General features: G+C 34.6%; 2 protein-coding genes across 2 annotated transcripts in view; both read left to right on the forward strand.

Moving 5' to 3' along the window:
• The window catches only part of LOC310643551 (follistatin-related protein 5-like), a gene marked incomplete at its 3' end in the record, with an annotated part of 38214 nt that extends 11481 nt beyond the window's left edge, over window positions 1-26733 (forward strand). Inside the window, exons 2-5 of the mRNA XM_083368023.1 lie at window positions 764-925; window positions 2221-2355; window positions 21056-21174; window positions 26584-26733. Coding sequence (XP_083224149.1) covers window positions 764-925; window positions 2221-2355; window positions 21056-21174; window positions 26584-26733 — 566 coding nt within the window. The remainder of the gene's footprint in view (window positions 1-763; window positions 926-2220; window positions 2356-21055; window positions 21175-26583) is intronic.
• Window positions 26734-27179: 446 nt separating this feature from the next.
• The window catches only part of LOC310643444 (follistatin-related protein 5-like), a 39737-nt gene continuing 39271 nt past the window's right edge, over window positions 27180-27645 (forward strand). The window contains exon 1 of the mRNA XM_083367878.1: window positions 27180-27191. Within this exon, the coding sequence (XP_083224004.1) occupies window positions 27186-27191 (6 nt within the window). The 5' untranslated portion in view covers window positions 27180-27185. The remainder of the gene's footprint in view (window positions 27192-27645) is intronic.

A 27645-nucleotide genomic window follows, 5' to 3' on the forward strand; every position in this document is an offset into this window, starting at 1 on the left:
AAGTATAGTCTATGTATCACATGCATTAACTCCCCTTTCATGAAGAAGCCAGTTACTAGAGTCACAAAGCTCTATTCTGCATAAAAGTGAGTCGGTGGTTAATTTTGCCCCAACGAAATACTGATAAGATTGACCAAGCTCAGCAACCATTAAACAGAGACAGTAGAACACATTGGTTTACAGAGGCTGTGTCAGTGGTTATTCTTAAAGTTGTAAAGGGGGAGTAAATTCTAATTTTTCAAAAAGTTTTGGAAAGTAATAATAAGAAATTTCCTACATCAATTGAGCACCATTTAGGGCTATTGTGTTCTTCTTTATTTTTGCTAGATCTCCCTATCAGGTCAGGCTTTATGTATTAAAAGTACTGTTAGGAATCCTTTAGACATATTTAACTGAAGCTTCTCATAAATAACCATTGCTATTTTCATCACATTCTGTCCCAAAATGAAGCAGCTGCAGTACGCAACTATTTATATTCAAAGAATGACTTTTCCCAATCTGAACTCAGATTAAGAAAGTTTGCCTCTCAATCGAAAACCTGAGTCATGAATCTCTGATCTGATTCAAATCAAGACTTATTTGCAAACCTAAAAATCATATATCTGATTGTTTGACAGAGCTGTGTAGGGTTAGTTACCATATTCCATTGTTCTTTTCTTTGACAAAATATATGAACGTGGTTCTTATCGTTGATTATTGTAGGAAATATTTCTATTTCTATTCATAATCTTTGCATTTGATATACTTTTTTTTTCTTATACAGTTCCACCTGTTATAAGAGTCTTCCCTGAAAGCCAAGCTAGGGAGCCAGGAGTGACAGCCAGCCTTCGATGCCATGCTGAGGGTATTCCCAATCCAGTGCTTGGTTGGTTGAAGAATGGAATTGATATAACTCCAAAGTTATCCAAACAGTTAACTCTTCAAGGTAAAGGAACCTCTTTTAATATCATAATTTGTTATGTTCAAAAATACATACCTTTTTCATCATATACCATATTGCAGTATTTTAGCTACAGTTTCCGCTGGTTTAAGTGGGGGAGACAGGTCAAAACCTAGACCCATCTTATGTTTAGGACTTGAGTCTCTCATCATTCACTTTCAATATCTACATGAAACTGTTGATCATTCAGTAACCCAGAGATGCTATGCATTTCCATTTAAAAGTGAGGATTAGAGAATTTTGACAGGTATTCGTTGGAACAGTTTATCTAAAGGGTACCTATTGCCATTTGTTTAAATCTTTGAGAACAGTAATGTTTGCAAAAAACTTGCCGACATTATCTGAAATGTCTGACTTTATTAAGGCAGTAAGTCACAACTCATGGACACTGCCCGCACTTTCAGTCAGAAATCAATAGTAGAATTCAGCTTTCTTTCTATAAACCTGACTTACAAATATAATTATATTGACTTTCAAGTGCTACAGTATTTTATTACATCAAACATATTTTCAGTGGTAGAGGAACATTTTACACTTTTTAAAATAGTACATCTGATTAGTATATAATTCCATTACCGGTATATTGAATAATGTTAAAATATGCATGTTGGCATTGATATGGTATAGTTTTATTATTTTAATTCCCAAATTCTAATAGTAAGAGAAAGTGAATTTTCACTAAGAAACCACATATTGTAGGCAAAATTTATATTATTCAAAATAAAATATAGTAATCCTCTCTTAGTAAGCACTTGTTGAGTAATCGATCAAACTTATTGTGTGTTAAAAAAGGAGACTTACAACCAGTCTTTGATTTTCTGGCTGTCATAGCATGTTCAGAGTAACATGACCACAATTCAGGTCCTTGGAAACCAGTGTCCACTTACAATGGGGCTCAGGGTCATGTATTCACATGATCTCCATTTGCAACTTTCACAACTGGCTTCTAACAAGTAGAGTAAATGGGGAAGCTGACAGGTTGGCACAAGTTGTAGTCAGTAGCTTTGTGTTGAGTGACCCGAGGAGATTTGCTTAATGACTGCAGCTGAAAATTATGAACTTATATCATGCATTTTGATGTATCATTTTATGACCATGTTGTTGAGTGATGGAGTTACAGTTGCAGTTATTGTTAACTGAATACAACTTGTACAAGAAATAGCAAACAATATAAATGGATTGGTTTACGCAAACAACCCATACATTTAATTTTGTAATCTCAATAACGTGACTAAAATCATAACTCACGTATATTTATATATCTTTTATTCTGTGTACAGCAAATGGCAGTGAAGTCCATATTAGCAATGTACGTTATGAAGATACAGGAGCATACACTTGCATTGCGAAGAATGAAGCAGGAGTTGATGAAGACATCTCTTCCCTTTTTGTAGAGGATTCTGCACGGAAAACCCGTACGTACTATTTCTTGTTTTATGTCATGTACTAGAAAGGATATATAACAATATACATAATTTCAGAAGATTATTTTGTTTGTTGTGTTTTTTGACTCAGAAAGAAATATTTAAGAAGCTTGCCTTTCAGTGGGCCTCATTGTTATAAATTAATAGTGTGATAACATAAAGTCAATGTAGTCTTTATTATTATGAATTAAAGTATAAATTTATAAGTAATTCAATATAAGAAATAAATAAAAAAATAAGAGCACTGATTTCCCCTTACCACTTTGAATCCCAGTGAACATAACAGAAAATTTTGGATATGGGCACACCTCCAACCCACAGTCATTTTCTATCCAAATATGAAACTAAATTGAAGTTATCACATGTCAGAATATACACAATAAATTAGCTGCAAGAGACTTCCTTTGACTCCTATTATAAAACTCAGATCTGAAAATATTTTCCTGTTACAATAGTTTGCAAGAGAATTTATTAGATGAAATTTAGTCTGTGAATTTCAGTTTTTATATTACTTGTTTGTTAGTGAATATCAGGCACATTACCAACTTTATTGACAAATGATTAAAATACAGATTGTAACTCTGAAAAGTATTATTGAATGAAGGGGTCATTTGTTAAAACATGGCCATTAATCATGCCAATTGTCTCAGTTGCTTATTTGCACTGTTTTTGCTAACTTAGATGGCAGAATTTCTAATTTATTGTAAATATATGATACATTCCCACTGTGTCAAAGGTTTAAACTCATTCCAACTGATTCTATGGAGAATTTAAAAAATAAAGTTGACCACAGGATTTAATTTAACTGTTGGTGGCAATCATATTATTTTCTTAGCAGCTATAAAGAAGAGGTGGTCACAGTTGCTGTCCAGGGTATTTTTCAAGTTCCCAATCTAATCTGAGATTAGCCATACTTTAACCACACCTGACTCTGCTTAGCTTTTTTATAATCAGCCATGGTTGTCTCTGTGCTCCAACTTAGGTAAGCTTAATTCTCTTAAGAGGTGAATGAGATTATTCTCATGTATGCAATAACATAAACCTACACTGTTTTCCTTTAACAAATGATAACATGATTTTCTGAATCCCTTCACCAATAATCACAACAAAATTCTTAGAATTCTCATTCAATGAATGTGTTCTAATAACATAATCTTGATTAGAATTGACAGGTTTCATTTTTTTTTTCTTTCAGCCGTTGTGTATTGTTGCGTCGATGCTATTACTAGTGATACTGGTAGTTGTCATTTGTTTGTTTCCTCTTAGCGTTTCATAGTCATTGGAGTCTTAGGGTTTTAAAAGATTGAAAATTAATAGTGGTGCAAACAGTGGAAGCCCCTAAGAAATGATGTTGGTACCTGCAAGTACTCTGAACCATAACTTGCCTGCTCTTACCCTAAATTAAGTAATTGTCATCTAACCTGTCACAAAGGTGCTTTTTCAAGAGGCATTTGGACCTTCTTGTTTCTTCTTTGAGGACATTTTGCTTCTCATCCAAGAAGCTTCTTCAGCTCTGATTGGACGGTGGGGAATGGAAGGATTTATATTCCTTGCAGACAGTTGGCCCTTTGAATTCTCTTAGAGAATAATTGAGACCATTTAGAGGTTTACCTGTATCCTCAGGGTGACCTGAGCAGTGCAAATGTGTGTGGAGCCTTTTTGTTTTAATGCAGGATGTTTTCTGCCCTGTGTTCCATCCCTGTTGAAGACAGGTGCAAGGCTATTGGGGATGAGTCTGTGTTGTTTGCATCTCAAACTGAACCAAACTGACTATAAATTTGCACTTCAATTTGAGCTGCAGACAACACAGACCCCACTACAGACCCCAACAGCCTGATGCGAAACAGGCTGGAGATTATTGACTTACATCATTGCTCATCTCACCACCACCACCACCCCCAGTGGCCAGTGTACAAGGTTAAAACAACATATAGGTTTCTCCTCAGAAGTTGTGGACAATTGTAAACTTCTCCAATATACTTGCAGGATCCATCAGCTCTGATGGTTATCTTGCTTTACAAGTCTCTAATGTATTTGTATATCACAATTTTAAGTTTCCTGCCCCTATTATTTATAGCCCTTTCTACAAAACTGGCTGCAATTATACATTTGTCACTTTGCTTGACAAATGAATGCATGTTAAGCACATGATCTTTATGCTTTAAAAGCTTTGGAATGTTCTCTTACTACAGAATGTACTAAAGTGATTTTTTCCCAATATAAAGTGCCAATCTCACACACATCAGAGTGCTAGAAATGTTTGTTTGAAGTAGAGATATGGTTCATTTTGCTATTAAAGTGAACCATTGGGAAAACTAGCTTTTACTGACTGTAATAAAGGTTCTCACAGTATTTTTTACTCAGATTTATTGAAGTAAAAGATACAAAACTTTAATTTCTTATCACTTTGATTTCTTCAACAATGGAATCTGTTAACATAAAACAAATCTTTGAAATATTGAGATTACATTTGCATTTTAAAATTAAGATCAGCTTCTTAGGCATAATGGTATAAGATACATAGATAGATAGATAGATAGATAGATAGATAGATAGATAGATAGATAGACAGACAGACAGACAGACAGACAGATATAGATATTCAGACTGCTAGATGAAATGACAATCCAATCTAATATTTTAACATACAATTTGTGTTAACCTAATAAAATGGCAATTATTTGTTAAGTTTGAATTAAACTATTTTTAGCAAAGTTGTTATAAGTCTAAAAGCACATCCAGTAAAGTATTACAAAGACCTGTTCTCCACTCTCTGTCATGAATTGAAAGATCACATTAAATGAACCCTACTGTTTCATAAATTTGACTACCTTTTTATTACACTTAGACATTAATAATTAAAGTATACGTTGATGGTACATTAATTTTATTTTATTTATTTATTTTATTTATAAAGGAAATATAGTCCTAACAAGTGTTCCCAATAAAATTTATTAATCAAAACATAAAATGGCAATTCATTAATAGTTCTTAGTTTTTGTATTGTTTAATGAGATCCAATGCTAAAAGAAATTTATGTCCAGTGAAAAACAAATAGTTTATTTATTTATTTATTTTATTGGATTTGTATACCGCCCTATTCCCGTAGGACTCAGGGCAGTTTACAGGGCAGTTAAAACCATGAATACAAAAAATTAAAAACAAATAAAACAATTAAATTAAATTCAAGCCCCAAGAGTAAATCTAAAACCCAGTTAAATTAACAACCCCACAGTCTGGACCAAACAGATCGAAGAGCCAAGTTTTCAGGTCCCGGCGAAATGAGCGAAGGTCGGGGGCAGTCCTAAGTTCTGTGGGTAGTTGGTTCCATAGGGCAGGCGCACCCACAGAGAACGCCCTTCCCCTGGGAATAACCTGCTGGCATTCATTAATACCCTGAGAAGGCCCTCCCTGTGGGGGCGCACAGGACGATGGGAAGATGATGCCGGCAGCAGGTGTTCCCTTAGATAGTCCAGACCCAAGCCATTTAGGGCTTTATAGGTCATTACCAGCACCTTGAATCTCACCCGGAGGGCAACCAGAAGCCAATGCAGCTCACAGAGAAGAGGTGTTACACAGGAGTATCGGGAAGCTCCCATCAAAACTCACGTGGCTGAATTCTGCACCAGTTGAAGCCTTCGGGTGGTCCTCAAGGGCAGCCCCATGTAGAGGGCATTGCAGTAGTCTAACCGGGAGGTCATGAGCGCATGAGTGACTGTACGTAGAGCATCTCGGTCCAGATAGGGACGCAACTGGCGCACCAGGCGAATCTGGGCAAAAGCCCCCCTGGTCACGGCTCCTATATGATCTTCCAAACTGAGCCGTGAATCCAGGAGGACTCACAAGTTGCGAGCCCTATCAACGGGGGGTAATACCTCATCCCCTATTGTTAATGATGGAGAAGGCTGGTCAGCCCGAGATGCCGGTATGAACAGCCACTCAGTCTTGTCAGGATTGAGACGAAGCCTGTTTCTCCCCATCCAAACCTGGACCGCCTCCAGGCAATGGAACATCACAGTGAGGGCATCACTGGGTTGGGTTGGGGTGGAAAGAAAAAGTTGGGTATCATCAGCGTACTGGTGATACCCCACCCCGAAACCACGAATGAGCTCACCCAGCAGCTTCATGTGGATGTTGAACAGGAGGGGAGAGAGGACCGACCCCTGACGGACTCCACAAACGAGAGATCTCGGGGTGGACCTCTGTCCTCCCGTCAACACCGACTGCGAGCGGCCTAGGAGGTAGGAGGAGAACCACTGTAAAACGGTGCCTCCCACTCCCAGCCCCCTGAGACGCCGCAGTAGGATACCATGGTCGATGGTATCAAAAGCTGCTGAAAGGTCTGATAGGACTAGGATAGAGGAAGGAACAACCCCTGTCCCGAGCCCGCCAGAGATCATTCACCAGTGCGACCAATTTTATAGGGATGATATGTATATTCGTCTAAAGTGTAACAGGTTTCAAAAGCAGCAATGCAAAAACAATGGATTAACAAAATAAATATTATAAGTAAGCTTGAATTTTTCATTGATAAACCACTCTAAGATATCCCTTAAATAAATTTCTTGATCTTATATTTTATACTTTATTCTTTAATGGATCAAAATCATCTCCCCTTATTTGTTTCTTGATTGCATTTAATGTATACTCCACTTTTTCTCTAGAAATTTAGGGCAGTGTTCATGTGAGATTTCTATAATTTTATAATTGTCCTACAAATTTGGGACAAGAAAATGTGACTTGTCCAAAATCAGACAGTGAGTTTCAAGGTGAATTAGGAACCTGAACCTACCTTTCATAGTACTATCCCAGCACCTTAACTCTTACACTCAATACCTTATCCATTTATTTATTTCTTATCACTTTTACACCATCTCAAGATGTCCATTCTTAGGGGTTCACAAGCCAAAACAATAATTAGTAAATCTATAAAGCCACATCATTAAGGTTATTAGAACAATCTCCATCCGTGCCCCCAAGGGTAGCATATCAATAAACAGATGACAGGCAAAGAGCCAATGTATCCTTAAAGGATCATCAGAGCAACCATTCGGTGGCTAACATATAAGACATCTAGATCATGTGAAGATTGAAAAAGGTATTATACACAAAACTATTATGATCTATTAATAGTATTTCATTATTATTCTTCATATTCAAGATATTCCTAGTTTAGGCTTTTATTGAGCAACAGCATCATAATAGATTGTCTTAATGGCCCTCCATCTGGAAGTACCAGCTTCATAGAAATGACAAAAGAACTTTCAATACATTTCCCATGCTAGTGAAAAAGTATGGTTCCTGATGTTACAACAATATTCACTGAGCTGAGGCATATAAATAAACATTGGCCTTGTTTTAATACAGGTAATCTAAAGTTCAAATTATCTTCCTGAACCAGTTGGGGAAAAAGTTTTGCATTTATTTCTGGATGGCTTTAATATCTGATGCTGAATTAATATTGATCATACATATTTTAATCTTTGCAACCTATTATATTTAGTTCTTCACATTGCACGATTCAGCAACTGTGACTCTGTAATATTAATGAAGTAGCTTCTCTAAATCCTTTCATCTGTTCATTCACGGCAAGCCAGAAATTATCTCGTGCTTGCATTCTCTTCAGTAGATAATTTTCTAATAGAAAGGCTTTTTTCCATCTCAGAGTCTTACCACCCAGAAAGAGGATATGTGATCTGAATGCTAAGAATTTCTAGATTTATAACTATTCTTTGTTTCATGTAATGCATGATGAGGCTAAAAGCTATTTTGATTCATTTGGTGCATAAGTGACTTCTGTAATTCTGCAATATGTAGCAAAAGTAAATTATACATAACAACTGTCTGCAGCATCTCATTTCAACAATATCTACTCTACTTATCTCATTCAGAAAGGAATAAGTTGGGCTACTGATTTGATGGCTAAATATATAGTGTTAAACAAGGATGTATGTCTGAAGTCACTAACTTATTTCTGTAAACAGCAGCTTTTAATATCCTAAGATGTAAAAATAAACCCTGAAAAAGTATAGTAGTATCTATAGAATTTTCATAGAAAAGGAAATTAAATTCATATATTTTTACTCTTAAATCTCAGTAATTATAGTAGTTGCTTAATATATACAATTGGTATAAAATACTTTATAAATTAAGCTCCTAAAATCCATTAACATCCATAACTGTTTACAATAGTTTATGTAGTGACCATTCAAAGTTACAACAGCACTGGAAAAAGTGACTTATGACCATTTTTCACATCACCATGCTGCATCCCTTTGGTCATGTGATCAAAATTTGGATGCTTGGTATCCAATGGTTGAAGTGTCTGGGGTCATGTGATCACCTTTTGTAACCTTCTAGCAAGCAAAGTCAATGGGGACAATAGATTCACTTAACAACTATGTTACTAATGTAACTGCAATGATTCACTTAACAAGTGTAGCAAAAAAGGTTGTAAAATGCGGCATAACTGACTTAACAAATGACTCACTTAGCAACAGAAATTTTGGGCTCAATTGTGGTTGTAAGTCAAGGACTACCTATAATATCAAATATTATATATAAAGAAATGTATGTATGTGTTTGTGTATATATGTGTGTTTGTGTACACACACACACACACACACACACACACACACACACACACACACATATATATATTCCAGCAAGCAATTGGTTGCATTGCTCATCCAAGGTGTAGATACTGCTTACATGAAATTACTACAGTCAATATATAAACAAACAGCAACAATTTCCCTTAGTGATCTTAAAGTGGACATCAACATAGAACAAGATAAATGACAAAGTGATGCAATATCACCTATCCTTTTCTCAGCCTGCAAAATATTTTGCAAACTATGCTGGGCAGAAGATGGAATAAAAATCAAAGGAGCCTATTGAAATCACTTAAGATTTGAAGATGATGTCTCTTCTCAGAATACTCAGAAGATCTATAAAGACACACAAGTGCTGCACAAAGTAGGAGAACTATTTGGCTTAAAATTAAACCTGGAAAAGAGCCAGGTTATGTTTCATAAATTCACCAAAGAAAGAAAATATATATATCTGGAGAAGAATTAGATGTAGTAGACTACTACCTGTACCTTGGCCAACTGATCTCAGTGGAAAGTGATATAACAAAGGAAATTGAATCGTGTGTTAAATGTGGTTGGCAGGTGTTTGGTAAGCTAAGCATAATTTTCAAGAACAACCTCCCCCTATGCCTGAAGACAAAAGTTTTTGGACAGTGTGTGCTACCTGCTCTAACATACGCCAGTGAAATGTGGACACTAACATCAAGACAACACAAGATAGAAAGGCCTGCACATGGATTCAAGAACAAACAAAAGTATATGATATTAAAAAGGAAACCTTTAAACTTCAAGCATTTGCGGACGATCTGGTTTTTATTATGGAGGATCCATATCAGACGGGACCAAATCTATTGGAAGAACTATCTAAATATAGTGAGGTTGCCAGATTGCGAATAAACAGAAATAAGACCAAGATGATTGTTAAAAATATGACTAATAAACAAAAAGAAAATTTGGCTGGAATCATGGATATAGAAATAGTCAAGAAAATAAAATATCTAGGGATCAATATTACAGCTAGATGCACCTCACTCAAAAAAGATAATTATGATAATGTAGTGAATCAAATAAAAGGTGATCTGGAAAGATGGGGAAACCTAAAACTCTCATTATTGGGAAGAATCGCTGTCATCAAGATGAATATCCTGCCCAAAATTCTGTTTCTGTTCCAGAATATCCCAATACAACTGGATTCTAAGTTTTTTCGAAATTTGAATAAATTATCATTAAATTTTGTTTGGCAGGGGAAAAAATCAAGAATTAAATTGAAATATTTACAGGACACGAAGGAAAATGGGGGTTTTGGATTGCCAGACTGGGAATTATATTACCACGCCGCGGCTCTGAGTTGGATTAGAGAATGGGTAATTTTGAAAAATAGAAGACTATTAACTTTAGAGGGTCACGATTTGCAATATGGCTGGCATGCTTTTCTATGGACAGAGAAACAAGGTCTTTTCTCACACTTTCAAAAACATCGGATTAGGCAAGCGTTACTTAATACCTGGAAAAAAATTAGATCTCACAATTACACTAAAGTACCAGTCTGGCTATCCACCCTTGAAGCAATTGTTTACCCAAATCTATTTGATGTGGGTAGCATAATTTCATACAAAGATATTATGAATGAGGAGGGGGAATTGAAACTTAGGAATGAACTAGAATCACAAGGTATAAAACTCGATTGGTGGGCCTACTTACAAATCCAATCAAGATTTAGGAAGGATAAAAAAGAATGGGGGATATATACCTCTGAAACAGCATTGGATAAAATATTATTGGGTCCAGACTCCAAACAGATAAAGAAATTATACAAATTGCTTTTGGAATATAAGCTGTTTGAAGAGCAAGTGAAGGATCCCATGTTGATTTGGGCTAACAATTTAGGACATAACATTGATTTAGGTACTTGGCAAACAATTTGGGACAGAAATAAAAAGATAACACTGGCCTCATCTTATAAAGAAAATTTATTTAAAATGTTTTATCGATGGCATCTTCCCCCAGCCCGTCTAGCAAAAATGTATACAACAGCATCTCCCAAATGTTGGAAGTGCTCTGAAGAGATAGGCACATATTTCCATACGTGGTGGTCTTGCAGTAAAACACAAAAATTTTGGAAAATGATTTGGATTTGGCTGAAAGAAATACTAAAACAAGATATTGAGTTTAGTCCAGAACTTTTCTTGTTGGGAATTACGAAAGAGAAATGTCCTAAAGATGTGCTATATTTGATGATCCATATTATCACAGCAGCTAGAATGTCATTTGTGCAAAAATGGAAAAAGAATGAGATCCCAGGAGAAAAAGAGGTTATTAGGAAAATTTGGGATTGCGCAGAAATGGACAAACTAACTTTGGAACTAAAGAATAAAGATCAATCAGATTATTATAGAATTTAGAACAAATTGTATCTTTGGAGGGATAAAAAGAAAGGTCTCTATTAGGTTTTACAGACTAGCTCATTGTTTTAAATATTGTGTTATTTCACTGATTTGTAATTTAAGTGTATTTAAGTGTATTTTTGATGTACATATATACATGTATATATATATATATATATTTGAACATTGTAGACAAGAAGGCTTGTCAGCCCGCTGGTACTGTGTCCAATGTTTTTAAACAATAAACTTAATAAAAAATTAAAAAAAAAGTATATGATATCACCAAGAGAGTAAAAGAATTGCAATGAAAATGGGTTTGTCACATAGCAAGAAGAATTGATGGCAGGTGGACCAAGGCAGTCATAAATTAATCCCACTTGATCAAAAGTGTCCATGAAAGAGACCTAAAACAAGATGGATCGACGACATCAGCAAGTATTGCAGGGCCAATTGGAAAAAAGATTATTAAATTTTCCAATTCAGTTAAAATTTTGGAAGATCAGTCTTAACTAAAATTAGATTAAACCTTGAATATGGAAAGATATTCAAGTTAAAAATGATATCTGAATGAGGTTGATGCAGATTATTTCTTGCAGTTTCTTAGGATCTTAATTGTTTCCTGACATCAAATCCCAACAGATGCCACTTTCCCCAGTTGAACAGCAATTTAAACAGAAGTTAGGAAATAATAATTCTTGTTCATTAAATGTTATTCCAGTATAAGTCTAATTAAATATGCTTCTGTATATTAACATAATTATTACTCTGAGTCTGAGAAACTTGAATGATCTGACTTTTTTTAATTCCAAAAATGCATGTGCTACTGCCTCTTCTTCTAGAGAATTTTAGTGGTTGCCTACCTATTCTAAAAGCAAAATGAAAACAAACAAAATGAAGTAGCATATTTAAGTTCATATTTTAAATATGTATGCCAAATTATAGATATGTGTAAATTTGAAGAAAGAGATAGAAAGAGAGAGAGAGAGAGAGAGAGAGAGAGAGAGAGAGAGAGAGAGAGATCTGCCATTACGACTATCCAGAAACATTACAAATGCCTAGACAAGTTGGATACTTTACCATCATTTGCATGTCCCACTAGTGGTTAGAGCTATCAAATCTGGATTGCCAAGTTTTGGATAAATATTAGATAGCAGCAAAATAATACAGAAAAAGTTGTTTTTAATCAAATAATTATGCACATTTTTGCAACTGAGATGTGATAGTAGTTCTGCTAATAACATAGTATTATAATAGTACACATCCTATATCAGGCCTATATACATTTTGGTCTATAAAGCTAAGTGTATCCTACTATTTATATATTGGTGTATCAGAGCTGAGCTAATATGATTACCTGAAGTCCCATCTTAAGCAAGGATTTAGATTCCGTCCTAATAAAAAGACATGTCAGCTGATTTCATTATGTATTCCAAATGATAGGTATGTATTCATTAATAAAAGTATATTTGCATATTTGTTAGTCTGAGTATATGTTATGTGACAAAGGTTTAGGATTAATTTTTACCTCTTACATTATTTAGACATGTTCTACACATTTATGTTGTCTATTTCTGAGTGCTTTTAATATTTGTTTGAAAATAAAGTATCAGATATGTGGAACTGTAGTCTTAAACTGATACCCATTATCTTTTTACTTAGAGTTGCTTATATGGTTAGTTTGTAATAAAAAAGGAATTATGTCCTACATTTCTGTTTTGTTTATTTATTAATCAGATTTATATAACCACACTTCTCACAGTAAAGTGACTTGAGGTGCCTTATGATAAACAAAATCATCATAAAAAGCTAGAAGTTAAAAACTACAATGAAATGACATCAATAATTTTATTGACAGCAAGTTAGTGGAAAAACTGTAGTGTCTCATCAAAATGCCATTTCCTTGAGAACCAGGCCCACTAGCATTAGTCATACTTTGAGGCACTTCCAGAAGAATATCAAGGATAACCAGTATTTCATTGTCTCTTTGATTACTCATTCCTGGGCAATCATACTCTATTTTCAAAAGTTTTTAAAAAGTCTCACTAAGTCTGTGCATACATGGGTATCTGTGTTTAGACTTAAACAATATTAATATTATTTTTATCAATATTTTTATTTTCATTTAAAAAGTTAAAATAGAAACTATAAAAAGGACAAAAAGAATTTTTTACAAAAACAAAAAATAAACAAAATTTTGAAAAAAATGTGCTTAAAAAAGGGACAAAAACATATAAGTTTAAGTTTAGGTTTATTGAATTTATATACCGCCCTTTTCCCGTAGGACTCAGGGCGGTTTATATAGTATTTAAAAACATCAATACAATACAAGAGTTAAAAACAGTTAAAATAATTAAATTTGATCCCTCAGGGGGGAAAAAAACCCCTCTCAGCCTAGGCCGGAAAGCTCAAAGAGCCAGGTCTTCAGGTCCCGGCGGAATGAACGAAGATCGGGGGCAGTCCTAAGCTCCACGGGCAGCTGGTTCCACAGGGCAGGTGCACCCACTGAGAAGGCCCTCCCCCTGGGTGTTATCCACCGCCAGTCTTTTACAGGTGGCACCCTGAGAAGGCCCTCCAAGTGGGAGCGCACAGGACGAAGGGAACTTGATGTTAGCAGTAGGTGTTCCCTCAAATATCCTGGACCCAAGCCATTTAGGGCTTTATAGGTCATCACCAGCACCTTGAATCTCCCCCGGAGGGCAACCGGTAGCCAATATACACATATATTATCCCCCCAGTTGAATACTGATAAATATATTGCAACAACATTAGTTTCCAACCCTTTGCAAAGCAGTGCCCCATTTTTTAAAACCTCTAACTCTATTTGCCACTTATTCACCTGCCATGCCATCTATTTACTATATAAATAACAAAATGGCTAATAGGTAGAACAGCAGCAAAATGAAAATTTCAAAGCCCTCTGTTAACATTCTATTATTATATTTAACTCATAGAAAGTTTATGACAGCTTCTTATCCTTCCTAAAACAAAGTTAACTCTGATCCATTCTGGATCAAATATCCTTGTTTGCTTCTTAATCATATCTCTTATCAATTGTTTGATTAAGTATAATAAATCCACTATCCAAAATTGAACTATTTTCTCCAAAAGGTCCAGGTGAAATTATTTTCCAGTTAAATATAATAACTCAATTCCCCAATCTTCTTTGATCTTCTTAAGAGAAACCAATTTATCACTCATCCATTCTGTCAGCTCTAAGTCTGTAAGGTCCATATTTCTTTCAGTCTTCTCCACCAAATCTAACAGTTCAGCCAAGCTCCTTTTGTGAGTCTGATTTAGCTGCAGTTACTTGCATTTGGACATTCTCTTTACATTGATTTGTAGCCATTGCTATTTTGTTAAACTTTTTACTAAAGTTTTCAAAATTCCAACTGGAAAAGCATCCTTTTCTTGAACGCCTCCCAAAGAGCCTTGCCTGTAAGCTGATACATTGTTTGCTCTCCGAAAGCTTACCAATGAAAGGTAAAGAGTTATTCAAGGACAAAACATTCCTCACATTAAAAATAGACAAAAGAAGAGGAGGTTTCAATCCAAGATTAAAGGAAAAATTTAAAAATGAGATCAGAATTTTTAAAAAGTTAATAAAATACAAAATTCCTTTAGTGAGAGTCCATTACAGATGTACATCAAGTCAAGGTACATTCACTGCACAGGAACGCGCCACAACTACAAAGAAACAAAGCAACAGAGTAGATCAAAGGAAAAAGACAGGAAAAAAACCCATGTATAATCCAGCAAGGGTTAAAATAAATATGACGAGTTGGCTAAGTTTTAAAGATAGAAAGCAAAGTGAAATAGAAATTTCAAAAAGTGCAGTTAAAACCAAGGCATGTTTTTTTAAAAAAGATCAGGTGAGAGCAAGAGACGGAAACCAAACTTTCTGGCCACACCTACTGGGAACTGCAATCTTCCAGATTTGATTTTCCCAGGTGGATCCACGGTCATCCCAAAGTTGTATTGGGTCATTCCAGTTGTTTATAAAATATAAATTATCTCAGCCTTTCTCTTATTTTCTTCCTGTGATAACACAGGAGCATAAACATCTAACAGTGGTTTGTTAAAAGAACTGTGGTTTAATATACAATATGAAACAACAACATTCAGGGAGCATACAGAATACAAGGTAGTCAGTTATGTACAAAACGGTTCAAGTGAGCTAAAGATTCCAACTGTCATTTCCCTCAGACTGTCTCTTAAAGGGATACTACCCCCCAAATACTTTGCTGACTCACTTTCTGTATATCATTTCTGCCAGTCAGCTACTAAATTATAATTACCTTGACAATTCCTAAGTGTTCTCCTTCAAATCCAGCATTGCCAAAGAAGCAGCTTAGAGAGCAAAATCAGTTGATTGTTGGCAGGAGAGAAAGATCACCCTGCCGTTCAATAGACCATTTAAGAGGAAGATAAATATTTTGAGGGGTTTTATTGTTGTTTCTTATATAGTTTTTAAATTGTCCACTGTATTGTGAGTTTGTTTGTATTGTGAGATTGAAGTATTTTGAATTTGGGCAGCACAAAATGGAATGAATGAATGAATGATAATTATGCATTGAGTTTAGAAAAGCAAATATATGGTTAAATTGAGATTTCTTTTATTTCCCTTTGCCAAATGTTAGAAGCCAAATTTGATTCTTTTGTCAGAAAAATCCAGACACCTTCAAATAAATCCTATTCATATCAACAATTTGAAATGCAATTTCTTAGGTATATATGTTATCTATATGAATTGTAATGAAGTGCTCCCTTCTAAATTTTACTGGTCATTTTAAAGCAAGAAGCAGCATAAGCAGGGCTTTTTTTCTCATAGAACGCTCAGAACGGAGTTCCGGCACCTTTTTTGGATGGAACCTTGTAGGGTAGGCAAGGCGGGTTATATGACATGTGTGAGTTCTGGCACCTTTTTCTTTTACAAAAATAACACTGAGCATAAGTATTCCTAATGTCTATATGTTTGCTTGAAAATAACTAAATAAAAGTAATGTTTACATTTGACCACATATACTAAAAATTGCCAAAATGAAGTAAATGAGTTATAAAAAACAATATATATAATAATGAACAGTATACAGATTTTTTAAATAATATACAAGTACATGAACAATATATATATACATATCTCAGACTCACATTTTTAAAAATAGTGCACTATTGCTCTTAATTTTTATTTTTCATTTTTTCTTCTGTTCTTTCTCCCTTACATGCTGCAGTTGCTAACATATTATGGAGAGAGGAAGGTATTATTACTTTTTTCTCCTTTCTGTAATAATGAACATGTCTCATATACATGTTATTTCTTTCAAGCACACAATAGCTATAGTTATTATATTTTAATTATGTCTTCATAAATTGCTGTTTCAATTAAAATTGCTTGTCATTGCAAATAATGTAACATGGTTATTTTCATTAAGAGAAAAAATCAGTATCTATGGCCCATATTATATGCATTATATCACAAGCAAATTCCAGTGGAGGATTCCCTCCCCCCCCCCAAATATGCCCTTCTGCTTTCATAAATCATCCAGCTAATCATGTTATATATTGTCAGAATGTTAACTGAGGGATATAAATCATCTTTTTTATAAAGAATGATAAATTGTGAATCTTCTAAAAAAATTGCATTATCTGGTATCTTGAAGTTACAAACCTATTGATCTTTTAAACTTGCAAAATTGCCAAATAGATAAAAAAGGAAGCTACAGAGCTTCATGCCTAATAAATTGCTTCTAATAAATAACATATAAGAATGGACTTAAAATTTAAATATATTTTAAACAGAAATATCGCAATTTTAAAAAGATGTTTCTTGCACACAAATCCTGCTTGGGTTATCCCAATGAAATATTTTAAGCATCAACATTCAACTTAAATGCATGTGATACAGCAAAGGATTAGTTAAAATTTTGAAACAACAGATTCCAAAAGCTGATGAATTGAGCCTATGAAAGACAAATAATATATTCTATGCTTTCAGAGATTTGTGATTTTGAAATATTAAGTTTTACTGAATCTAATAGTAAGACTTATTCACAAGGTCATCTTCTTTTTATTGTCTCCTGCTCCTTTGCTTCTAAAAGCACTTTGATCTGCAGATATTATTTTGTCACTGTTCCATAGGGTGAAAATATTCACTTACTGATTTCTTTGAACAAAACTATAAAAGCTGCCTAGATTCTTCCAACTCATGCTCCAAATTCTTAACTGTAGTATTTTATTAATTTAAATTTATCTCCATTTGATATAAGACAGGGATATGTTAAAATGAATCACAGAAACATGGAGAAAGATTGGGGACACATTGAACCCTTATGTGTCTTTGATATTGGTAACATTTTTATACTTTCATGGTCAGAACAGAACAAAATATCAGAGTTGGAAGGACCTTGGAAGTCTTCTAGTCCAACCCCCTGCTCAGGCAGGAAACTCTGTACCATTTCAGACAAATGGTTGTCCATTCTCTTCTTAAAACTTGACCAATAGAAGACAACATATGTACTGTAGTTCAAGGTTGAACTGTTGGGTTCTTAGTGCTCTCTGAATCTGGTTGTTCTCTTGTAGATATTTCATTATCATATTAGCTAATGCCATCAATATGAAAGACAGTGGGTTTTATTGGATGTTTTGTATAGTAGCTTGGCCTGCCTGTCTTACTGAAAGTGTGCTGCCTTCCCTATGGTACTTTAATTAGTGATTGCTTATCTAATGCTGTTTCCTGATTCTTTTGAGTGTTGGCTCCTGGGCAACAGGAAGCACTGGGGCTGGAATGTGTTCTAAGAGATTTGTTTCCTTCCTAGGGTTTTAACTGTGTTTTTAAAATGTTTATTTCTACATGTCTATTGGTGATTGATTTGTCTAAATGTCAAGCTTGTAGAAATTCCTGAGCATTTTGTGTTCCCTTGATCTAACTCTTCAGTTTCCCAATTGAAACTGGCTAAACCTGTTCTGTTACAAACTTAAGCAGTTTTCATCATGTGTTCTTTCTGCCCATTGGTATGGATTCAGTCTGCTAGTCTTCTACCTGTCTGCCTACATAATGTATGTTACATTGTATGCTGTAGATAGTTTCAAAAACATGGAGCTCTAATGTGCCAGTTTCCTTTGCTAATGACAATATCCAGTGCATTGTTGTTTCCTTGTTCTCCTGTATATTTTATTATTTTATTGATGCTTTGATTGTCTTCTCTAATTGCTTCTTTTTATTATGATGAAAGTGTTATCTAACTAACAGAACCATGTTTTCACTTGAATGTGTGGAAGTGTTACTAATACCACTATTAGGAGTCATAGCTGAGACCATGATGCAATGTCTAGTAGCAGTAACATACTAGACATTGCATCATGGTCTTAGCTATGACTCCTAATAGTGGTATTTCCATGGATGTTCCTATGTTTGGTATATTTGTTGATTGAGCGAAAAGTAGGTGACAAGATGAAGGTCAGTCTATGAGTTCCATGGGTCTTGATATTTCAATCTTAGTGTACTCTGAAAGTGTTGTATAGTACTGCTGCAATGGATTCTATTGCTAGTTCTGTATCTATGGATAGGAAGAGTGCTGGACATTATATAAAAACTATAATTTCATCCTCTTCTGTTTTTAGGTCTTTGATTTTCTGGAGGCAATATAGCAGGGGTGTCAAACTGCTGGCCCATGGGCCAGACGCATCACCAGGAAACCACTCCCACCCCATTGATGGCAATGGGAAAAAAGCTCCTATACATTACACGACATCATGTGATGTTGTGAGTTTGACATGTCTGCAATATAGTGGTGAATTGATAGACTATTCCCTCCTATCTATGAGAAGTCCAAGGTTTTTGGTGAATTCATAGCTATAATGTATGTTGCGGACCCTGATAGTAATATGTTTGGACAAAATGGGCTTGTGGATTTTTAGGTACTTCATGGCAATATTTGAAAGATGTTTATATTCTTGTTCACTCAAATACAAGATTACTTTCAGAAGCCTGATTTACTCCTCCCTGAGTCTGGAACAGAGAAAAAAGGTCTAATAGCCAGAAGTATTTGATGTATGATTTGCATCCTTTTAATCACTGGATATGCAGATTCAACAGAAAAGACTATAAATAGAATATAGGATTGAATATATTTCACTGGATAGTAAACTAATAGGATATATGGTAGGAAACTAATAGGATATTTGGATGTCTGAATGGGACTGGTGTGTTTGCACCCTATTTTTATAGGATTTGTAATAAATTGTAAAACTTATTAAGCTTTGAGATATTTTTCTTTAAGTCTCTTTTTATATTGCACTCTTGTATTTAAATTCTGCTTGAGTTATTTCTTACTGCAATGATCGGCATTATAATGTGTTTCAGAAAGTGAACCTGGTTATCTTTGATTAAGGAAATTGTTTATAAATAGTTGAGAGAAAACAAAATAACATCTTATCATGAACTGATAACGTTATTTAGCCTTATAATGAAAGTTCTGCAGGAAGACATCCAAGCTCAGAGAATACCAACAACCCAGTTTGTCATTCCAAATGACAATAAAATTGCTTCTTTGCTTAAAAAAATACTTGGGTGTTTATCTTTCTGCTGGATCACTCTCTAGATGTATGAATGGTTATAAAATCGAATACAAATATATTGTCTGTATCCTTAGTTTCACCTTCATTTGTTAGAAATCAAGGAAATTTCTGAATGGGAATAGAAATGCAATAAGAATTTTATATCCTTGTAAATTGCCTATAGTTATTGCAGGCTCTGTGAAAGTATGAACAATTTGTGGTACTTAAAATAATTATATGAAGCAGGGAGTTTCCCATTATATCCTGGCAGAAAAAAGTTACAAAGGATTTTACAGGCAGTAGATTTGGTGTGTCACTGTCCCTGTATCTGTTAACCAATGGATACTAGTCTGAAGGAAGTATTTAATGTCTTTCCTATCCTAGAAAAAGTGGGAAGTACACTCCAAAATGTATTGGGACCAGATGTGTATTCCATATTTTTAAATATGTTGAAAACCTGATTTCCTGTATACACAAGTAAACCAATCTCTTTGGAGGATAGAAGTTTTTTCTTAGTGTATTCTCACAAATTAAATTAAATTCATTTCCATTGCTGGATCTGATCTTAAAAAATTATACAAAAATTTACCAGGTCAGAAATCCAGTCCTAAAAGTATATGTCCTACTCAACACTAGTTTTCATTTTGGTATCCTTTGGGATATATTATCTTAAAAAATACCATACCTGAAACTCTAGTTGTCAGATACAGTTGGTCTGAGGGGGTTGGACTAGAAGACCTCCAAGGTCCCTTTCAACTCTGTTATTCCATTCTATTCTAAACTCAAGTCAAGTCATGACTGACTATATGTAAAAATGCTCTTTTAAAAGGTATATTTTAAAATACTATTATTATTTTTTTCTATGGCATCACTGAACTTTAATTCTTTTAAGTCTCAGATATAGGATAATGACATGTACAGTATAAGGGTTTTTTCCATTTTACTTTAAATAATTCAGAGTTATATTCATAAGGTCATTTGTTTGTCATTGAGGCCAATACATGAACTCTTGAATTTACATTTTGAAAAACCCTATAGAATCGGACTTACTAACTTCTCATGCATTAAGAAATCACCCTCTTTGGCTTCTAATTAAGGCTCTGTTTAATCATTTAATTAGGGCTCTGTTTAATATACTTTAACATGTTTTTTGCTCCTAAGGTCTGGGAATTGGTAATATGTTCTATGTGTTTTATGAAGATGGAATCAAAGTGATACAACCAGTAGAGTGTGAATTCCAGAGACACATTAAGCCTAATGAAAAGCTCCTTGGATTTCAGGCAAGTATTCTTGAAATATAGTTATTAGGTTTTTACTTTTTACCTCAGTAATGAACTCTGCCAAACACTGAAGACGTTCTTTCAAACAAAAGAATGAAAGACATTCTTCATTATCAGTATTTTTTTAAGTGTTTGTTTGGGTTTTGTCAGTGATCCTTTGTTCCAAGAAAAAAAATCCTGGTTCCAAATAAGTGAGAATTTAATAGTTGTATTAATGCTGTTCTATGAAGGCTTCCTTAAGTACTTGCAGAAGATGTGTTACATCAAAATATCATATCATCAGTGTTAAAATATGGGAGTGCAACCTATAGCAACATTAAGGGCTATCATTGGCTTTGAATGATACATCAGGGTGGTGTATGTAAATATAGATATAGCAGACTAAAGAAGTCAGACATCTGGAAGAAACATTAAATTAGATTTAATTTAAAATTTATATTGCTTAAAATTAGACTGAATTAAATATTTAATTATTATTGATGTTTATTGATAAATTCTAGCACAGCATAATAAAGTATTGAGTTAAATTTCTCGTAACAACATATACACAAAGGTCTGAGATTATGATCATTTTTCTCATGTCATTTCGTAATATTCTGTGAAATCTAGACTGTGAATAAGGTTTTCCAATGGCACTTTTAAATCCAAATCACTACCTAAAATCTTAGATTTTAGAAAGAATGGAAACTGATGGAAAGATTTCTTTTTCCATTAGATTTTTTTTTTACTGCTATGAAAATATTGAAATATTCCCAAACGTCAGACTGGGAATTGTGACTCAAAAGGAATGGGAAAGAAAGAGGGAAAGAAGGATGGAAAAAGTTTCTCCTAACTCAGGGGTCGGCAACCTCGGCTCTTTTATGACTCGTGGACTTCAACTCCCAGAATTCCTGAGCCAGCATAGCTATGCTGGCTCAGGAATTCTGGGAGTTGAAGTCCACGAGTCATAAAAGAGCCGAGGTTGCCGACCCCTGTCCTAACTGTTTAATAGACAAGACCCCAATCTTAATCCTTTTAAAATAAAATGCCCAGCTAAATATACTGTATTGGTAATTAATTTATACTGTTTTATTACTTTATCTTCTCTAGAACAATATTATTATTATATTTATTTCCCCCATCTCATTTTGAAGTGACAGATGGGTGGCTTACAGCATAAAAACATTAAAATCAATGACAATAAATATTCCTTAAAATGACAATACCATCAAAGTAAAATCATGGCCACAAGATGGAGAAGGCAGGAACGAGATGCACAGGGGGTGGGGGGAGAGATGGGATTAGCTCTTAGTTAATCTACTACCTCCAGTGTGATGCTCCCCTTTGGGGCTTCAAGTGATCTGGAAGAACCAGGACTTAAGGGTCTTAGGGAAGGGTGAGAGACGATTTCATTTCAGGGGAAAGATTGTCCGAAGGGCAGGAGCCACAGCATAAATGAAACTCAATACACATTAACTTTGTGAAAACATACTAAATCCCAGATGAAAGTTTTTTATCCTACACTTCCAGGTATATTTTATGTTCTATATTTTGTTGGCAATTACTAAACAGTAATACTGAATTACCAATGAATAAGATAAAATTAAACTAAAAGCAAAGAAAATTGTATTGCATCAGGGTTTACTTGGAACTAACTAACTAACTAACTAACTGAGGTAACACCTGCTGCCGGCATCAAGCTCCCTTCATCCAGTGCACTCCCACAGGGAGGGACTTCTCAGGGTGCCGCCGGTAAAAGATTGCCGGTGGGTAACACCCAGGGGGAGGGCCTTCTCAGTGGGTGCGCCTGCCCTCTGGAACCAGCTGCCCGTGGAGCTTAGGACTGCCCCCAACCTTCGCACATTTTGCCGGGACCTGAAGACCTGGCTCTTCGAGCTCTCCGGCCCGGGCTGAGAATTTTAATTTTAATTTTAATTGGTTTTTTTTTACTTTTTCAGGGACTGTTGTAATTATTTTTAATTGTTTTTAACTTTTGTATTTCCTGTTTTAAATACCCTGTAAACCGCCCGGAGTCCTGCGGGAAAGGGCGGTATATAAATCCGATTAAATAAATAAATAAACTATTGTTAAAAGCATTATTCCAAGGCTCAAGTAACTCCTGTCTGTGCTTAGGATAGTCTGATTTTGATTATGAAAGGTGTTCATAAGAATTGTTCTTAATGGTGCTTGCAGCTCCATAATGGAGCTGTTCCATAATGGTAGAAAAAGAAAATTTTAAAGGAAAAACTTTGCAATATATGGAAGTCAAAGTCAAAGTCATGATTCACTTGACCACAAGACTGAAGTAAAAAAGCTGTCTAAATAAACTTTTATTATTTTTAAACCTACTGCTTAGGTTTTAAAAAATAAAAACTTTTAACTCTTTCCAACCTATAGTCTTTAAATCAATTTCTTCATCTATAGCACATGCAAAAATAATTTTTTGTACAACGTGCTGTGATATGTTGTAAAATTGCAATCCTTCTCAAATATTGAAAAATCCTTTGATGAAGAAGTCACTTAAGTTGCGTATTTTACTGAATTATATATTGTTTTAATGTGCAGGTTTCTAATGCTAATGCAAATTTTAAGGTAGAGAGTTTTATGTAAATTTATTATTATTTGTCCTAACTAAACATCTACAGGATTTCAGATATCCAGATCTAAAAGCACTGGATAGGTCCTAAGAATCAGGGCCACAAGAAAAAAAAACTACACTATTAATGTGTTCATGCTGTTTAAATTTATACGTCAGTGAACAAGGAGTTACATACAATATTATTGTTATTATTATTCAGAAAAATTACCCAAGCATTGGTGGAAGTTTTACACAAATAAAAGGACAGATTACATTCTACTTTTATCATGCAAGGGTAAAACAGAAGTGAAAAAAGTGCACTTTTAAATACAAATGTTAAATATGAAAAGGATAGTCCCTCTCAGATATGATGTGAATTAGAAGAGTTTGCATCTGCTTTTAAAACAAAGTTGGTGTGAATAATAGGGCAGTACAAGTATTTCAAAAAGCCCATCACAATAAGGTGGTGTAGTACTTCAGATCTGATTTCAAAATAGTATTTAAAGACTCATAGAAGCACAGGTGTTGTAAATGCTTGCAACTTTTTAAAAGCAGTGTCATATTCTCAAGTGGTTGTTCTATGAATAGTGCCATTGTGCATTCATGGAAAGACAAATCTGTAACAAAGATTAGCAATGTTCTTAAGTTCTTCACCCCACAATAATAGTAATAATGCATACATAAGTAGAAATTCTACATTTGTATAAGTGTACATCTATACAGATAGACATTATTACAGAAACTTAATTGGCACAAAACTCAATCCAGATAAAACTATAAACCTATACTGTATGACCAAAATGACTTAAAGTGTTTAATACAGTTCATGTACAGGTAATCCTTACAACAGCTAATTTAGTGACCGTTCAAAGTTCAAAGACTACTGGCACTGGAAAAAGTGACTTATGACCACTTTTCACACTTATGGCCTTTGCAGTATCCCAATGATCACATGATCAAAATTCATACTCTTAGCAACTGACTCATATTTATGCAGTTCTCATGTCCCATGGTCATATGATCACCTTTTGTGACCTTCTGACAAGCAAAGTCGATAGGAAAGCCAGATTCACTTAACAATCAGGTTACTAACTTAACAACTGCAACGATTCACTTAACGACTGTGGCAAGAAAGGTTCTAAAATGGGGCAATCCTCACTTAACAAATGTCTCACTTAAGCAACATAAATTTTGGGGTCAATTATGGTTGTAAGTCAAGGTCTACCTTTATAACTATTGTACTAATAATAATAGCAATATAACACGATGATAATAGAAATTTTAGAAATAGATTAGTATGTAAGAACAAAGAAGCAATATTCCTATAGTATATACTCAAAGGTCAAGTAAATCAAGCAGTTAGGGGGGAACTGTACAGCAGGAGAAACAATCAGTTTCAACATTTTTAAATGTAACTACTATCTTTGATTTTTTTTAATTAAGAGAAAGTTATGTGGACAAAACATAATAAAATAATTACATCCCATCACTGGCTGTGAGATTCTGTTGATCTTGTTAGTACTGGATGAATGTTGAATTCTAATGACATTGCCAGTCAATGAAATCTGAATGTCACTTAGCATTCAATGGTCTGAAAAAAAGTTGATTTTTTAAAAAGGGCTTTCATAAATTGATTTCTTCCTTATCAATTGATTATGAGAGAGAGAGAGAGAGAGAGAGAGAGAGAGAGAGAGAGAGAGAGAGAGAGAGCAAAACAAAAACTTGCCTCAACAAATAAGTGCTTATACTTAGAGTTTGATGGGACCAGAACAATGCAGAAACTAAATCCTATTTTGCCCCTGCAAAATATTTTTAAATTACTTGCATCTGCCTCTGGATTTGGGATACATATAAATCTGATGCATCATTACAACAAATGCTCTGAACACAAAAGCTGTGGCATCTTCTTTGAACACATTAACATAATTATTATAACTTTTCTGATCCGTTTGTATAACATGTTATATAACTAGTTTAGAATATAAAAATCCTCTATTGAAATAAAAGAATTAGTTTATATTGACTTGAACAAAGTAAAATCATTCCAAACCCCTGAGCAAGGCTGAACCTTTGTTTTTGTTTTCTTTCTTTCTTATAACTAACAAAAAAGAAAAGAAAATAACTTTTGTTTAAGGAAGTGTCAAGAAGCAGTGATATAATTAACATTAAAAAGGAAAGAAACATTGGGGAAAAATCACATTTTTTCCTATTATTTGATCACTATGATTTTTTTAAAAAAAATTTGACAAAGGATAGGAGGTTTACCACTTTTTTCTCCTGAATAAACTAACATAAACAGGGATTTTTGCTGGGGGAAAAAGACAATAACGTCAGCCTCTGAAGATTGTTTGAGATTGTTTGAAAGCCCCCTTATGTAATTTAAATAACAAACTGTGTACTGCAAGTTTCTTACACAGTGGCCTGTGAACGAATAATGCATATGTAAAAAGGGCAACATTTACATCATGGTGTTGCAATAGTCATTTCATCATTTAGTTTCTTTGCCCTCCTATAGTTACTGTCAGCCTTCAAAGTAGTCCAGACTACAAAATCAAAATTATGATTACTAACACTATTTTCATCATGTTGCTACTGTAACAGAATCTCAAAAGTCTGAATACAGGGAGTTTTCAACTTAGAATTACAACTGAGCCCAAAATTTCTGTTGCTAAGAGAAACAACTTAACAAAGTTGTTAAATTAGTAACACAGTTGTTAAATGAACCTGGCTTCCTCACTGACTTGGGGAACCTGATCACTATCCAGTTCACACCCAATGTGCCCCACTGCTTGCTGGCCATGCTCATCGGACTCTGATTGAGAATGAAACTTCAGTGATGTTTACCTTTCAAGCACAACCAGACAATACACATATCAGAGGGGGCTCATTCTGTTGAGGAAGACATCAACAAACAAATCAACGATAAAGAGAGAGTCGCAGCAACAATGGAGAATCCCAGTTTGCGGGAGATTGAGGACCAGTGTTTGCTGGACCCTGACTGACTTGGATCATTTGTATCAACTTCTCTATAACATTACCTTGAATTTAATACTAAACATTAAATTTTAAAGAATCATTTTGAAAGCATCCACTTAATTACAAGCAAGAGTGAGCAGACCTGATCAAACCCAGATGAACGGTATAGGATAAAAAGTTAGTATTCTCTTAAAGTTGGTATTTTTAAATATAAATATTTTTATTACCAGCTTATGAAAAGGAGATTGGACAATCAGCCTGGAATGGTATAAGGTCTCCTGCTCAAACTGGGGGCTGGAATAGAAGACCTCCAAGTTCGCTTCCAACCTTTCTATGTTCAATGTTCTATGAATGTCCTATGACTTTCCATGTAAGAAGGCCTGCAAAAGGGGATCACATGACCCTGGGACAACTATCAAAAATATGAGTCAGTTGCCAAGCATCTGAATTTTGATCATGTGACCATGGGGATGCTGCAATGGTTGTAAGTGTGAAAAATGGTCATAAGTAACTTTTCCCATGCCATTGTAACTTTGGTCACTAAACAAACTGTCAAGGGCTACCTGTATATTCTTCCTATATCTTTGTGAGAAGCAGGTAGGGTCAGACCTGAGATGCTCTCCTGCTTTCTACTCAGATTGTTTTTATTTGACTCTTGGCTTGCATCTCATCTTCCTATAGTCCATTACAGATACCCACAGCTCTATGAAAGCAAGATATATATGTAAATACATACAGAGCACATTACAAAAAGAGAGTCATAGAAAAAAGCAGTTCTCTCCCTGACACAACAAAGGTGATTTGTGAAAGATTTGGCATTCTGATCTATAACAATGTTTGATGTTTCAGCTTTAACTAGATTTTGTTTGTTAGTTAGTTCTAACTCAACTACCACATTCTCTTTGGAATCATTCACAGCCCCAATCTGTTCCTTCAAA

The sequence above is a fragment of the Vipera ursinii genome (genome assembly GCF_947247035.1).
Source record: "Vipera ursinii genome assembly, chromosome: 7".
Lineage (NCBI taxonomy): Eukaryota > Metazoa > Chordata > Lepidosauria > Squamata > Viperidae > Vipera > Vipera ursinii.